Raw genomic sequence first — 17,946 nt, 5'->3', positions numbered from 1 at the left:
TAATAAGGTGAAGGTGTAAAGATTAATGCTATATGTTCAAGAAAAAAATTAAATAAGATGAAATTCAAAGACATATAATTAAATTGGAGCACAAAAAGCTTTTGAAGCTTTGGTGTCAATTTAGTATGCATTTCTAGACTATATACATTGAAGAAAAAAAATAAACAAGACGGAATTCAAAGACATATAATAAAATTGGAGCACGAAAAACTTTTGAATCTTTGGTGTCAATTTAGTATGCATTTCTAGACTAGTGCTCTCCATTGTAATAAATGTCCAAAAAATTGTGATTTAAGGTAAGGAGGCTTAAGATAAATTCCAAAATCTCAAAGCATCGACACATTGTATGCCTTAATATTTACATAGCTCTAAAAGCATTTCAATATTTAAGACATAATATCAAGTGATTAAGTAAATAACTACTATTGAAAGTAGTTAACTACAATTATTTATTCTCTAGCGATGAAATAAACAAAGCTTTACAACTATTGAAAGTATACACAAATCCAAAAAGAAAAATCTTATCTTAGGAGAGTGGAGACCCAAGATCCTCAAAGTGTGTTATGATGCAGATGCCTCTCAGCTCCCAAGCTTTTGAGTTGTTCTTAACATACAATATGGCCCTTGAGAGGGTTAGTGACACGGAAGTATGTTCTCCTAATTTCTAATTATGATTGATGATGCTTCAACTCATAAGATTTTGAGTAGTTGTTAAGCATCAGAAACTACTCCCATTACAACAACATCATAGTGTCAATCCAAGCTATACTCTAGTGATGCTACTTTTAGTCTTTGATTTCGAAGGAGGTTATGTCATGGTCATGTGTGTAAGACTTCCAGAACCAATGCCTATTCCATACTTCATTCATTTTATCAATAGGTATGCCCTTTGTTTCAGGAATTAGGAAGATAGTGAAGGTGCCCATGACTATTAGCCAGGTTGCAAAGAACAAAAAGATTCCAAATTTGAATGCACATAGCATGGACAAAAAACATTGTGCTATGATGAACTTCACAAGCATGTTCATACACACAACACTACTTTGGCCAGCTGAACGGATGTCTTGGGGGAATATCTCGCTTGGTATTAGCCATGCCAATGGTCCCCATGAAGCCTTGTATGCAAACACAAAGATGCATAGAATCAACACCTCAAAAGCCCCGAACTTCTTTGGAAGCTCCTTAACTTCTCCTCTTAGCTCTACACCAACAATAATAGCAATAATCACCTGCATCCATATCATGTATGCATGCATGCAACTTAGTATGTATGTCATCATGATGCAACCATTTGATACATGTATATATGCCATGAATGCGTGTCCAGACCCATGAATACATGCAACTATATGTTACACATGCATACATTTAATGTGCACCCAGCAACATCAAGGACAATAGTGTTTGCAAGTGTGGCATCATCAATGGATGCATGCAACGCAATGTATTATGATTAATGAGCGTAAATACGTAAATACGGTAGTGCTTAATGGTAGTAATAAAAAAGTAACACACCATGGTAGTACTATTATAAATAAAATGGTGCTTAAATATATCATGACAAATGCAAGTAACTAGCATTATTTTTTCTATAATTCTATATTAAAACACAATAACCCTAGAAATGCTCCTCTATATTGAATAAAAGAGTCTGGTGTACGTGTATGGTACGATGATAATACTACAAAATATGTAGATAAAATGAGAAAAATAAATTACTAAAGTGCGAGAAAATGAAAAAAGCAAGTGCAACGTGAAGCGTACCATGGAGACGAACATGATGGTTGAAGCATAGAGGAGGAGGCGTTTCCGCCCTAATCGATCCACCACGTAGATCGCGAAGACGGTGGCAATCATAGCCACAGAGCCAGTGATGAGGGTGGAGTAGAGAGCCGCATCATCCTTAAAACCAGCGGCACTGAAGAGAGACGGGCCATAGAACAATATCGCGTCATAGCCGGTCATCTGTTGAAAGAAAGGCATCGCCATGGCTATGATGAATTGCGGCCTGTGATGGCGTGTGAACAGGCTCTTGTAAGAGCTGTGGTTGCCGGCTTGCTCGATGGTGTTGTCCCTTGCTTTGACGAGCTCGTTGAGTTCGTCGTCCACGTGCGGGGAGCCCCTTATCTTCTTCAAGACGGCTCGCGCTTGCTGGATCTCGTGCCTGGCTATCAAGCTGCTTGGGGTGTCCACCAGAATGAGGCTCACCATGGCCAGCGCCAATGCCGGCACTGCACACACCCCTAGTGAGAGCCGCCACCCCCATGGGTGTAGCTTTGAGCTCACGTAGTTCACCAGATTCGCTATGAATACCCCTATCGCTATGTTGAGCGAGAACAGTAGATTGAGTGTGCCTCTATGCTTCGCCGGCGCTAGCTCCGATAGATACAGCGGTATCGCCTGGTACAGAGAGAGATCAATGACACCCATCATCATCATCACCATGCAGCATTGTTCAGTAAAGAGCCCAGTGCAGGCTAGCAACGAGAACTTGCAGAATACATTAAGCTAATTAAGCTTACTTAGAGAACTTGAATATAAAGCTAAACCCATCATCATCATCATGCAGCATTGTTCAGTAAAGAGTACTTGCAGAATATATTGGCATGCATCAATCAAAGAGTGATCAAAAGAGCTAGTGATAGTCTAGCTAATTGCATGTAAACTAGTAAGAATGATTTATATCTATACAATATTGCATGCATCAATCAAAGTAGTGGCTGATCAAAAGAGCTAGTGATAGTCTAACTAATTGCATGTAAGCCAGCAAGAATGATTTATATCTATACAATGCAAATTAAGAGCTAGAGTATGCTTCAACCAAGGAGATAAGACATTGAAAGAAGTAAGAATTATACAATGCATGCATCAGTCAAATTAAGAGCTAGAGTATACTTCAACCAAGGAGATATACATTGAAAGACGTGAATATAATTAAAGCGTTGAGACAACATGTACAGAGGCTAGTGAGAGGAGGACTCAGGAGCCATCCATCACAACCAAGGAGCTAGTGACGCTAATAAAATTCTCTATTCCAAGCACAAACTATAGAAGAAACCATGTTTGTGATACAACCACCACTTCAAAGCTAGTGGCACTTCGTATCCAACACAAGAACTGTGTAATCCAAGTACAAGAAGCTAAAAGGTTAGAGCTTATACCTGGTTGGCGAAGCCAATACCACATCCCATCAAAACACGATTAAGGATGAGCATGTGGAGATTGATAGCTCCGGCCCCCAGAGCCGTCCCTGCCATGTAAAGCATGCCAGCTCCCATCATGGTGCTCCTGTGCCCTAGCTTTCTTGTCACATATGAAGCTGTGAAAGTTGAAAAGAGTGCAGCTAGGCAGAGAGAGGAGGAGAAGAGCTGAAACACTTGGTTGTCGTACTTGCAATAGTTGTCATGCTTTTCCATTTCCTTGGTCATCAAAACGTTGGGATAAAATAACTCGAGAAAATCATTCATAATTGAAATCCCACCTTGCAAAACAGACCAGATTTTGCAATCAATGTTAGGAACTTAACCCAAGGGTGAACTGTAGTTATAAATTCGTATACTAGGCACAGTACTAACATAGGAAAGGCTTGAGCATGCAAAATGAGATGAACATGGAGGAGAATACGAAATCAAATCGATCAGAACATACGAGATGAGATTGTAGATTAAGGTAGATGAGCTTGTAGATTAAGGGGGAATTAGGGTTTTTAAATAAACCTGCAATAACGAGATCATAGCCGTAGAGTAGGCCACCACTACCCGCCATGAGGCAAGTAAAGAAGATATAACCAGTGAGTCTTTCTGTGTCGGCTGCAGCTGCGCCGTTCTGAGCACCTGTCTCCATACTGACAAAGAATGTAAACTAAAACTTGAAACTACGTCAAACTAAAATGATCAAGCGCTGCAATGCATGCAGCTGGGTTCAAATAGTTCACACTTTGCTCTGTAAAGCAGTTGGAAAGTAGACAGCCCGCAGCAAAAGTAGGGCAAAAAGAAAATGCAGAGATAGGATTAAGAACTAAAATTGGAGATAAATGATTTATCACGCTACAATCATTGATTAGCTATAATTAGATTCTGCCTATATAATCATTATATGCATGAGATCGGCTGTAACCAACCAATGCCTCCAAAGACGTCGGCGTGGCCCTCGACGACACTTTTCGAGATATGTTTCATTATGTAAGGATTTAGAAACGAAAGAAATTTCAGGATATTAATCCACGGCTAGTGATAAGATTAAGAAGACGTAAGCGTTTGGGAAAGTTAGAAAAGGCCAATGGAGATGGATCACACATTAATTACAATGGGAACTTGGGAAGGACAATTAAAGGAGAGAGAGAGAGGAGTCTCTAACACTATGATGACAACACCAAAGTGCATGGAATAAGATCACCTCAACTTGGGATTTTCGGGTTGAGGAAGTGTCGAGAATGTAGAGAGAGAGAGAGAGAGGGAGGGAGAGAGAGAGATAAGATTACCTCAGGACATTGTCCAACGTACAACAAATCAAGTGTACCATATGACGATGGAAGATAAGTGTTGGATCACTGAGAAGGCTAATAGGGTATGGAACATCGAGAAGAGATGTAGGGCCTACTGGAAGGAAGTAACCTTATAGGGCTCGTGGTCTAAGATTCCATATCAAGGGAAGGTGTTCCTATGGTGCATGCTAGTTGGAGGCCTACCATTGGGGGACCACTTGCAAAAGAAGTGGATTGATTATGGTAATTGTGTGTTTTGTACTACATGCTTGGAAACATGCCTGCATCTTTTCATTTCATATCCAGTGGCAGAGAAGGTGTGGGATTTCCTTTCTCGCGTATGGACTCCGCTGACAAGTAGGCCCATAAAGGTTAAAGATTAGATTTTTGGCAAGATTTCTAATGGGCTAGATAACCAAGAACATTCAATTTTCTTTCATTTTTTCAGGTGGAGAGGTTTGTGGCATATCTCACTACTAGCCATTGGGGGCTGAAGCGGGGCTGAAGCGAGGGTGTTAAAAATATACACCGTTGCTTAAACGATGACGAACGCGTCGCTTAAGCGACGTTATTTTTTTTAAAAAAAAACACTCCTTGCTTATGCGATGCTTTTTGTTGCTATCGTGTAAGCGACGCTCTTCAACGACATCTGTTGCGACGCTTGCAGACTGACTAGCGTTGCATAAGCGACGTTACCCATTTTAATACTCCCGCGCGCACCGAGAACCTCATTCTATTTGACTGCGCGGCGGGAGAGAGAGAACGCATTTGTGATCATCTCATCGATTAGGCAGCGAGAGCACAGAGAGGTAAGATTGTGTGTTTGTATGTATGTATGTGTGTGTGTGTATGTAGTACAACTGAGAGCATGCGTCTCTCTCTCTCTCTCTCTCTCTCTCTCTATATATATATATATATATATATATATATATATATATATATATAGAGAGAGAGAGAGAGAGAGAGAGAGAGAGAGAGAGGGGGGGGAGGGGGAGAGAGAGAGAGACGAACGCTCTCTCTCTCTCTCTCTCTCTATATATATATATATATATATATATATAGAGAGAGAGAGAGAGAGAGAGAGAGAGAGAGAGAGAGAGAGGGAGAGAGAGAGAGAGAGGGAGAGGGAGAGGGAGAGAGAGAGGGAGAGTATATATATATATATATATATATATATATATATATATAGAGAGAGAGAGAGAGAGAGAGAGAGAGAGAGAGAGAGAGAGAGAGAGAGAGAGGGAGATTTGATTTGATATTTACGTCCGGTTGGCTTGTACTGTAGTGCTCCCAGTATTTCGTGTTTACATATTTGCAATAGTAGTCAAATTTGGACCAGTGTATGGTCGTTTGCCATTTGATGTGGAGGGAATCTAGTATGGCTACGTCAAAATTCAGCATATGTTCACCTTCTTTTCCTTTGTCAATCGGCATGTCTACATATGCTTCCACATTCCATTTAGCAAACCATTTTCTGATGTCTTGAATGAGACTAGAAGCTATAAATTTACTCTTCTTAGTCTTTTGTGGTGCACACCCAGTTTCCCATGCCATGCGGGGGATGCGAGTGATGGGCATCAATTTTACTTTCATGATGTATGTAAACATCCTTTTCAAAGCCTTTATCTCTAGAGGCATATTTCCAGCTTCCAAGAGCAACACTGAGTATGGTGTAGTTTTCTTGACGCCCAATTGTCTACATAGAAACTTCTTTTGTATCTTTTCGATCTCATTCCATGTGTGGGCTGAAATGCTAGCACCCCAAACTTCCACCCCATATAAAAGGGTTTGCACTATACATGTGTCAAAAATGATGGCCTTTATCTCCCAGCGTCTGATAGTTTTTTGCGCGCACATGTTTTCAAATTGATAGTACTTGGCGTGCCCGGCATCAATTCTGTTTTGTGCACATTGTCTCCAAGCATAGTTAGATGGGATATCTATCCCCCAAGTACTTGAAACTGTTCACTTGTTCAATTTGCTGTCCTCGATATTTGAGCATAGGCTAATTTTCCTTCTTATGAGTACTCACTATTATGAACTTTGTCTTGTCCACATTCACGGAAAGACCGGTGGCTTCACAGAAATCATGAATCGCATCTACCAATCTTTGCAAAGCTATTATGTCATGTGCAAAAAGAACCACGTCATTTGCATATATGAGTAGTAAGAGTGTGAGCATTCCGATGGGGCTGGCCCTTCCCTGTCTTCTTCTAATGTTGGAGGCATGTAGTCCTCTAGTTGGTCTATGCATAATCCAAAGAGTGTGGGGGACAGAGGGCACCCCTGTTTTACTCCCATGTTGCTTGAAAATTCTATGGAGAAACCTGTGTGTGTTTTTAATTGGCATCAGACCTGTTGATATAGTTGTGCCACCGCAACTCGAAGATGCATGGGAACCCCAATATGTTCCATTCTTTGCCATAGGCCGGCTCTTGGAATTGTATCAAATGCTTTTGTGAAATCTGCAAAACAACAATGCAGATTTTCCCTTTCAGCCTGCTCTCTTCCATTAGAACTCTGAGCGAGATGAGATGATCAATGGTGCTGTGCTTGGGTCTGAAGCCCACTTGCCCCTTGGCCCGTTTGCCATTTGTTTCTGCCCATGAGCTTATGGTTTGTTCCAGAATGCTCTCCAAGAGTTTTGACATACAAGACCCCACCATGATAGTGCGATAGTTAGTGGGCTGATTTGCATCTCCTTTCTTGAATAGTGCTTTGATTCAATTTTTTTGCCAATCTATGGGCAGCCCTTGTGTGATGGCTTTATTAAGAAGCCCACATATCCATTGCCGTGTCCGGTTACCTGTCTGTTTAAGCATCTCCGAATTAAAATGGAGCGTGTCGGGTGCTTTATCGTTGGCTAATTTTTTTATGGCTTTTGTAACCGTCTTGAAATCTAAATATTCTCCTATCTGAGTGTTATTGCACATGTCCGGCATTCCTTTGGCATCTTTATGTACATACAATTGTGCGACATATGTAAGCATGTCCTCCGGGCTTATGTCCTATATATCTTGTGTGTGGCTGCTTGTCGAATATCCCATGTAGGTGGCTCCCCATTTGTAATATTCAATGTTAAGTGGGGGCTGATAGTATGCTGTTGTGGTTTGCCGGTCTATGTATGTATTGATCCAGGCAATCAGCCATAGCCTGTATTTTCCTGTGCATTCCATAGCCTCCACTGAGCTTGTTTTTGACTGCATGATTCCGCATGCGACCTGACCTGTATCTCTTTGTGTTGGGTTTTCTATTGGGTTTACATGAGCTGGTACCGTCCATGGGTAAAACGACTGACTGCTTTGATCAATTTGATGCTCCCACGTTAGTAACCATTGCATGGGTGTAGTGGGGACAAACCGAAACCGGATAAGTCTCTTGTCCGGATATCCGTGGTGGGCGAGGCCTCGAGTGTGAGACCCTACCCGCGCACGATGTGCTACTTCCGCTGCTAGTACCCCGAATCCGTTGCGCGGTGGGGACAGGGATCTCACAGTTGGTATCAGAGGAGGTTTTGAAAGCTAATAAAGATAATTAAATTCTTATTTGAAATTGGTAATAAGAATTCAGAAACAGCATTTTCATAATGTATTTTCATTCCGTAAGCTTCTTTAATGAAGAAATTTTAATCAAAGAAATTGTTTTTATAGATGGAAGTTCTCCATTTATCTGGTATTCCCGACCTCACCCAGTCTCAAGATATGATTGCATTTGCCTTCGAGCATCTCATCTCTTCCGCTTCAACACGAACAAGCCGAGCAAGACTCGCACGCCATTTCGAGGAATTATATTTTCCTAACCTAGTGGAGAGACAACAGCATAAGTGGTTTGCAGGGCTATATATCCACGCCTCTTATAACCGGCGTGTAATGCCGAGGCAGAACCTCTCATTGGCCATGATTTTGATAAAGCTGAAAATGACGCGTGGTGTCATTCTATATCTTTCAACGCCTCAAAATTTCAGACTTGCTTGCCGAGTTTATAGACTCCTTAGTCGATTTATCCCTAAGGAGAAAATAATAGCTCCCTTCGCAGTTAGAGAACTTATGTAACAGGGCATGACTATGGCCCAGTACGGTCCTCTTATATGTCTTTCGAGGAGATTTTGAACTCAGAGCCGAGTTGCTCTATGTACATATTGCAACTTTTATATAAATAAAGAAACGTTTTCCGGTTAAAAAATTCCTGTTGGATAAATGATTGTTTATGGCGAACGATCTGCTACTACTGATAAAGAAAAAAAAAATATGTTATCGGACATATGTCATAGATCTCCATTAAGATCTTGTCTTGTATAAGAAATTGTTTTCCGAACTCTTAAGTCTTAGGATCTCGTGAATAATATCAAAATAAAAATTTAATAATATATAAATTTTGGCAGAATCATGAGACGAGGAAACCGTGGTCGTCAGCCAGACCCTGTCTCTGAAGATGACGAGCTTGACCTTGATGTTCGCAAGGCTCTTCATAGGTCTCAGCCAGGACCCTTCAAAGGAGAAGGGGAGAACCTGGGTGAGGCTGTGGAGAAATGGGTGGAAGCCTTAGAAGATTATTTTGATGTCACATGATACAATCATCAGAGCAATTGGCTAATAAAGATCAACTGAGAAGCCAAATATGTCAAAAATTTATTAAGAAACACAAAAAGGTTGTAATTGTGTGATATAATTCATACAATTTGATATTCAAACTGAAAAATTCGTAATTTAGTAATTGGGTTTTCAGATGGAAGTACCGCAATTGTATGGAACCCTGACTTGCTTGAGGCCTAGACATGATGGTATCTATCTTATAGTTCCAAGTATCATGACTACCGTATATACCGAGAGTATAACTGCAGCTCTTTACTGACAGTATATACGAGTAAATCTAAGACTTGAAATTATAAGCGTTAATGCTATCCAGATGATGATTTCGAATGTGGTTGATATGATTTTTAATTTTGTTTGAGAATTGATGAATTGATTTGGATTCTGATTGAAAAATGATGATTTTTGAAATTTAGTTGGAATATTATAACCTGAGCGAAACCACAATGAGGATGAATGGGACGAGTCTCTGTGTGATGATACTCATAACTAGAATGATGATAATGATTTTAGCAAATCACTATGAGATTAGTGGATTGTGCTGTCAACTTACTACTGTTAACACTTGTCACGGTAGATCAAGTTAAGGGATGACAAATTGATAACTTACTTAACTGAAATTCCCATGGAGGAATGTTTAGAAGGAAATTTTTCGGTCTAATGGACCATTATCGTAGGAATGATATGATCTAAATGAATTATTATTTAATGATGAGTTCTATATAAGGAATATTTATCCCAGTATTCTATTGGGTTGACCAAAATCTAAGGAACCCAGAATAAATTGGATCCCAAGAAAAAGAGTTGTCCTCTACTTTGCGAGATGAGGACATCTCGCACCTTTTTAAGTGGGGTAGAAGTTTGTAAGATTCCTCCCCCCAACCTTCGAGGTATACAGGAGTAAGAATCTCCCTTTCTGATCTTAAAATTATTCCCTCTCTAAAATAAAAGAAAGATTTTGTTTAAAAAGGGAAGACACTTTCCCCAGAATACCTTATCAGGAGCCCACCTGTTTTAAGAATTCAGAACAATGAGTTCAGAAGTGAGAACCGGTGTTTTGGATGCCAATTTGGTCATCAGTTAAAAGACTGCCCAACTCCTACCATGAAAAAGGCACAGGGAAGTCTAGAACCCAAATTCAGAGACCAATTCCTTCATACCAATCTAATCAGGGTCCGTCTCGGACAAGATTGCTTAAACTAGGTCCAACCCATTGATTAGGGTCGAGATGACCAGTCAAATGCTTGGCGACTTAGAGCAACAGATGCAGGCAATTCATAAAGATATAAACGCTGCCCAGGATCGACAGAGACAATATACAGATAAGAAGAGGATAGTCAGAGAATTCAAAGAAGCAGTTATAGTCTTCATTTGATTACGGACCAAAAGAATTTCTTTATCTCTAGGGGAGTATAAGTAGTTATCATCCCAGCTATTGTGGATCAAAGAAAGTAGGTGACTTAGCCTACGAACTTCTTTTATCTCCTCATCTCAAAGTTCTTAATGCATTCTATAGAAATTTGTGCCAAACCCAAATCATGGAAAGACAGTAAAACTTTAGTGGCAAGATACCGTTGGCTTCTAGGTTACGCTAACTCCTTCCTTTATATAAGTCGTAACTTTTACTTATCGCTCACAGTAATCTTACTTCCATCGATCTCCCTTCTTCTTAATCTCCTTCATGGCTTGGCAACAGGAATTAGTTTTATCCGTGAATGATTTCTCACCTTCAAGACGCAAGCGAGTCTGCGAAGAAGGATTTTATAGAACAGTATGAGCGCTCACTTTTTCCTCACTTGGGAACGTCTATAGCTCAGACCAAATGGCGGACCTATCAAGACATAACTAGGGTAACACCCTGGGGTCAGCAGCACTTTCGTAACAATGTCTGCTTGGCCATGGTTATCGAAGCCTTGGGTTTGGGTCCCCGATACTACTGCGTCATGAGATCAAGACATCTTGGGTTTTCTGAGTGGGTCTTCTTACTGGCGTGTTTTCTTCCTCATCAGAAGATATGCCTTTACCCCGTTTTTGGTTTGCCTCTCAGAGGTCCTTTTGTTAGAACACCTCATACCACTGAGATAGGCGCGGCAATAACCAACAGAATCATTCCCATAGATGAGTTACCTTATACGTGCGTAGCTTGTGAGTGCTGCTTTTGTGATCATATGATGGACGGGCTTATGGAAGTGTAAAGAGTTCTTCTATCTTTACTGTATATGTTCCAAGAATGAATAAAGTTTAAATCTTGTTCTTGTCTTGACCCTTACTCTCTTTGAGACTTTTTTAATTGGTGATTAATCTTAATTAAAAAATTTCTCTCAGTCTCATACTTGTGCATCTTGCGAAATTACCCCCAGTTTGCGAGATGAGGGCATCTCGCATTTTTCAAGTGGGAGAGAATGTAAGATTCCTCCCCAGCCTCTCAAAATGTCCAGCATCTTCCCCTGTAATCAATCCCTCTTCAGAAACATAAAAGACTCGTTTCTAACTGTTTTAACCTAGAGAGAGAAAATATTCTAGAGAGAGAATATTCAGATTTTTAATATTTTTGGATAGAAAATTATCTCATCTTATTAAAATAAGTTCCCCTGAAACAGAAATTCAAAAAGAACTTTCCAATGTGCAATTGGAATTAATTGGAAATGGGTATAAAGGACCTTAGCCTAAGGGTCTAGATTTTCAGAAATTTTTGGATTATGGTCCAATTAAGGTTCCTATGGGCCAATAGCATCAATCCATGTGTAGGGAGGAGATAAATCCAATTTTGTAAAAGAAGATACCCAAAAATGAGTAAATGCTCACATATGAAGAGTTGAAAATGTACAAGGTTTATTAGTAAAAAACTATGAGCAATATTAAAAATATGAGATATTTTGGGTATAATGATTTCATATTGACACTATGTAAGGAAGGGGAGTTCTTTAAAGGAGGTGCATATTTCACATAAGATGAAGAGTTGAAAATGTACAAGGTTTATTAGTAAAAAACTATGAGCAATATTAAAAATATGAGATATTTTGGGTATAATGATTTCATATTGACACTATGTAAGGAAGGGGAGTTCTTTAAAGGAGATGCATATTTCACATAAGATGAAGAGTTGAAAATGTACAAGGTTTATTAGTAAAAAACTATGAGCAATATTAAAAATATGAGATATTTTGGGTATAATGATTCTATTTTGACACATATGTAAGGAAGGGGAGTTCTTTAAAGGAGGTGCATATTTCACATGCTTGAATGAGTTTTAAACTCATAAAAATTGAGATATTTCATCTCTCCTCTCTCCTAATTCAAGTCTAGTTACAAAAAGTTAGCTCAACTGACCTAAAAATGGTCAAAAATTGACCAAACTGACTGGGAAAATTCTAGAATCAGTTTGTTTGGTTAGGAGCTCAATTTTTTCTATAAATAGAAGCCTCCCCTTGTTGAAAAAAATATATAGTGTTTATGCATCGTTACTCTACTCCACCTAAGCCAAGAACTGTGAATTCATTAATAATTCACTAGTTTTTGGAGCTTCCCCCTTTCTTCAATCCCCATTGGTGGCTCCATCAACATACTTAACCAATTGATTGGTTGGGGGCCTCTACCGTGAACAAAGAATCAAGCAATTTGTAAGGTAATTAGTGAATATTGATCTTTCTTATAATTTCTCAATGTTTCTCTCTTCTCAACCTCTCTCAAGCTTGAGAAGCTTAATTGGTATGGTTTTTTTTAAATGCTATTGAAGTTAATTGGTGAATAGTAGTGAAGAGTTACATAATTTGATGAATGCTATTGAAGTTAAGTAATTAATGATAGTAAAGAATTACATAAATTTCTATTTATGTTTAAATTCTAATGGTTTTTATGTAATTTCTCTCTCTCACTCAAGAAATGGTCATACTCATGACCCATTCTCAATCCAAATGAAGCTTTTCATAAAGCTTTTTCTTAACCCAAGATTAAGCTATGCTTGAGGCCAAATTAATGGCTTTTTTCTATGCTTTTAGTTTATGTATATTGATGATTCAATCCATTTTGGATTAATGATCCAATTAGAGATCATTTTAATTATTTTCTTAATGATAAGCTTTATCCCTTAGAAAAATTGAGATTTATCAGTCATAGCAGCGGAGCTATGGTAAAATTTTTATAAAAATTATGCATAAAATAATTTCATTCAAAGCATAAAAAGAGGACTTTCTACCATATTCTAGGAATTATCATCCTAGATTAATTGAAAGAAATTCATTATAATCATGGAGAAATTGAATTTTTATATTATGCATAAAGGATAATTTTTTATATCAAAAGTGTTATTTTTATCATTTTTATTAAAGGATAAATTTTTATATCAAAAGTGTCACTTTTACCATTTTTATTTTCATGCATAGAAGTATGCATAAAGGATTAATTTTTATATCAAAAGTGTTATTTTTATCATTTTTATTTTCATGCATAGAAGTATGCATAAAGGATAAATTTTTATATCAAAAGTGTCACTTTTACCATTTTTATTTTCATGCATAGAAGTATGCATAATGGATAAATTTTTATATCAAAAGTGTTATTTTTATCAATTTTTATTTTCATGCATAGAAGCATGCATAAAGGATTAATTTTTATATCAAAAGTGTTATTTTTATCATTCTTATTTTCATGCATATAAGTATGCATAAAGGATAAATTTTTATATCAAAAGTGTCACTTTTACCATTTTTATTTTCATGCATAGAAGTATGCATAAAGGATAAATTTTTATATCAAAAGTGTTATTTTTATCATTTTTATTTTCATGCCTAGAAGTATGCATAAAGGATAAATTTTTATATCAAAAGTGTCACTTTTACCATTTTTATTTTCATGCATAGAAGTATGCATAATGGATAAATTTTTATATCAAAAGTGTTATTTTTATCAATTTTTATTTTCATGCATAGAAGTATGCATAAAGGATTAATTTTTATATCAAAAGTGTTATTTTTATCATTTTTATTTTCATGCATAGAAGTATGCATAAAGGATAAATTTTTATATCAAAAAAGTCACTTTTACCATTTTTATTTTCATGCATAGAAGTATGCATAATGGATAAATTTTTATATCAAAAGTGTTATTTTTATCAATTTTTATTTTCATGCATAGAAGTATGCATAAAGGATTAATTTTTATATCAAAAGTGTTATTTTTATCATTTTTATTTTCATGCATAGAAGTATGCATAAAGGATAAATTTTTATATCAAAAGTGTCACTTTTACCATTTTTATTTTCATGCATAGAAGTATGCATAAAGGATAAATGTTTATATCAAAAGTGTTATTTTTATCATTTTTATTTTCATGCATAGAAGTATGCATAAAGGATAAATTTTTATATCAAAAGTGTTACTTTTATCATTTTTATTTCATGCATAGAAGTATGCATAATGGATAAATTTTTATATCAAAAGTGTTACTTTTATCATATTTGAATTTCATGCATAAAGGTATGCATAAAAGTTGATTATTTTATTATAAAAGTGTGTCTTTTATTATATTGAATTTCATGCATAGAGGTATGCATAAAAGTTGATTATTTTATTATAAAAGTGTGACTGTTATCATAATTGAATTTCATGCATAAAGGTATGCATAAAAGTTGATTATTTTATTATAAAAGTGTGTCTTTTATTATATTGAATTTCATGCATAGAGGTATGCATAAAAGTTGATTATTTTATTATAAAAGTGTGACTTTTATCATAATTGAATTTCATGCATAGAGGTATGCATAAAAGTTGATTATTTTATTGTAAGAGTGTTACTTTTATCATATTGGATTTCATGCATAGAGGTATGCATAAAAGATATTCTTTTTATACTAAAAGTGTGATTTTCATCATAAATGGAATTTATGCATAACTTAGATGCATAAGAGAAATTCTTTTATTCTAAAAGTGTAATTCCTACCAAATTGAATTTATGCATAAGAAGATGCATAAAAGATTGATTTTAATTTCGAAAGTGTTAGTCTCCTTAAAATGGAATTTATGCATAAATAAATGTGTAGAGAAATCTTATATCAAATATAAGAATTCTCTTAAAAAAGATATGAAATGTGATAAGATGTGATAAGAGGTGTATGAGATGTGATAAGATTTGATAAGATGCGTATGGAAAGTGATAGGATGTGATAAGAGGTGTATGAGATGTGAAAAGATGTGATAAGATGTGATAGAATGTGTTAAGATGAGTTAGGATGTGTTAAGATGTATATGGGATGTGTTAGGACGAGAATGGATATAATATGGTTGTATGAATGTGATGGGGATGTATACATGTAGATGTATATGTATAGAATGTGATGGGGATGTATACATGTAGATGTATATGTATGAATGTGAATGTGGATGTGGATGTGGATGTATGGATGTAGATACGGATGTGTATGTATGTATGTGGATGTGTATGTATGAATGAGGATGTGAAAATGGATGTATGTATGTAGATGTGGATGTATGGATGTATGTATGTAGATGTGGATGTATGGATGTGAATGTGAATGAAGAGGTGGATGTGGATGTATGGATGTAGATACGGATGTGGATGTATGTATGTGAATGTGGATGTATGAATGAGAATGTGAAAATGGATGTATGCATGTGAATGTGGATGTATGAATGTGAATGTGGATGTATGAATATGAATGTGGATGTGTGGATGTGGAAATGGAGGTATGGATGTATGAATGTGGATGTGGATGTATGCATGTAGATGCGTATGTATGAATGTGAAATTGGATGTATGATGTGGACGTACGAACATGGATATGTATGTAGAATAATGAATATGAAGGTATATGTGAGATAATGTGTAGTCTATATGAGTGAATGGATGAGAACGAGTACACATTGAATGGAATGTGGAATAAGTAATGTGGTTCGAGAGTGGATAATATGGAAAAACAAGAGTTCGTTATAGAAACTGTATTTTGTGACTGTTTGTAAATGACTGTTTTATGTCAAGAATGCTGGAGAAGCATTTTGACCGTCTTGAGGATTAAGGTCATGAAGACCGAACTGATAAAGTTGCAACTGCTGACGGAGAGTCAATGGAGGACGTCTCACGTAGCAAGGTCGATCGAGGTCTTGACCAGCCTCGGTTCGATTTAAATGGTGAGCTTTCGGTACGGTGGATGAGGGACCAAGGAAGCGACCTATGAGTGAAGCGCTAGGTCACCTGCGAAGGATCCTAGAGGGTGCTGACCATACAGTGCTCGGGCTCTGGGTCGCCGAAGATACCCACACGTGCGTCGTGGAAGATATTGGAACAAGGAGTAAGAGTTGTTTTCTGAAACCGGGCATGGATCTGGTTGATTGACCTTGCTGGTCCTCAACGGATGAGTCCATGGCTCTTTTATATGGATCTGTGGGTTGATCTAGCTGATCTTCCCCACGGAGATTCCATTCTATTATATGAATATATTGCTGGTTACTATGAGCTAGGAATTATGGAAAAGGCCCCTGAGCGAACAGGTGGCGAGCGTTCTGGTTGCCAATGATGTCATAAGTATACCAATGAATGAATGACTGGAAATAAGGATTCAACTAGAGACTTTGAGGATTGTCATCAGTGACATAATGGTTTTATTAAAGGATTGTTTTAAAGCTAGTTGATGCTAAGGAAAAGGCAATTTCATATTGGGTGTGTAAGTGGTGTGACTAGTTTTATGTTTGCATGAACTTCTGGCTAGGGGGCCTTGGAACTCTTTTCCCTATCTTCGCGCGAGCCCTGCTTACCAGAGAGTGACTCCTCGTACCTGCTTGGACTGTCGAATCCCAGAATTGTCACCTCACACTAGGGGCTGCCCCAGTAGCCCGTCTTCTTCTCCTTCGAATAGCCCCAGCAGCTTCGTCCCTGCGCTGGCCACTTCTCTGTTGCAGCAAAACCTTCAGCCAGGCCATCTTTATTCCAGGCGGCATCCTTCGCACAAGTCGCCCGACTCGCCAGCCTTCGCCAACTTCTAGAGCTCTGCGCTAGCAGCAAAAATAAGGATTTTACCATAACTTTCCTATATTTCTATGAAATGAGAATGCTTAAAATTCCACTTTTAGCATAAAAATTAATTATGTATAAAATTCATTTTTTAATGATAAAAATTCTGCCATATTTTTCCCGTATTTTCTATGAAATGAGAATTCCCAAAAGTTCACTTTTAATATAAAAATTAGTTTATGCAAATCCTTCATTTTCTAATGATAAATTTTACCATAGTTTCTCTGCATCTTCTATGAATTGAGAATGCCCAAAATTACACTTTTAGAATAAAATTTATTATGCATAAACCCTCATTTTCTAATGATAAAAGTTTGACCCATAACTTCCCCACATTTTCTATGAATTGAAAATGTTAAAAATTACACTTTTAACATAAAAATTAGTTTATGCATAAATCTAAGTTTAAACATAAACATTAATTCATCATAAATCAAGAAAGCATGGTTTTAAGAGAAAAACTACAAAATAAAATGCTTCCCAAGCATGAGGGAGGTTAGGAAGAAGATTAACATTAAAAAGAGAGCATAAACTTCATTGTTTAGGCTTATCCTTGGTTTGCTTGATTCTTTACCTTGCTAGAATTGTGTAGCCCTCAAGGAAGAGGCATAGACACCAAGGGGAGAGGGTAATCTTCAAGAGAAGAAGAGGTTTAGTGAAGCCCCAAAGCTTCACAAATTGTGGCCCAATGAAGAGGGATAATAGAAATACACTAAACTGAAAATTACACTAGCATAAAGTTACTCCAATATGAAAATACAAAGGATTGGAGGTCTATTTATAGGTGAGGGAGGCCACCAACGAAGTCCAACCAGAATCTAGAGGCTTCCAGCTTCAGTTTGATCCAATTT

The 17,946-nt window shown here is 37.2% G+C and overlaps 1 protein-coding gene across 1 annotated transcript; it reads right to left on the bottom strand.

The window, feature by feature from the left end:
* Positions 1-785: 785 nt before the first annotated feature.
* LOC147639887 (sugar transport protein MST4-like) lies at positions 786-17,022 on the bottom strand. Its single transcript, XM_086824143.1, has 5 exons — positions 16,892-17,022; positions 3,717-3,844; positions 3,162-3,481; positions 1,765-2,400; positions 786-1,229 (listed from the first exon to the last, which is right to left on the bottom strand). The coding sequence occupies exons 1-5, from the start codon at positions 17,020-17,022 to the stop codon at positions 786-788; spliced, it is 1,659 nt and encodes a 552-aa protein (XP_086680269.1).
* Positions 17,023-17,946: the final 924 nt, after the last annotated feature.

This window comes from Cibotium barometz, chromosome 3, assembly GCF_041138505.1.
Source record: "Cibotium barometz isolate CiBa-2024 chromosome 3, ASM4113850v1, whole genome shotgun sequence".
Classification (NCBI taxonomy): domain Eukaryota; kingdom Viridiplantae; phylum Streptophyta; class Polypodiopsida; order Cyatheales; family Cibotiaceae; genus Cibotium; species Cibotium barometz.
The sequence above is the reverse complement of the archived record's forward strand: the minus strand, read 5'-3'. Positions and strand labels throughout refer to the sequence as shown.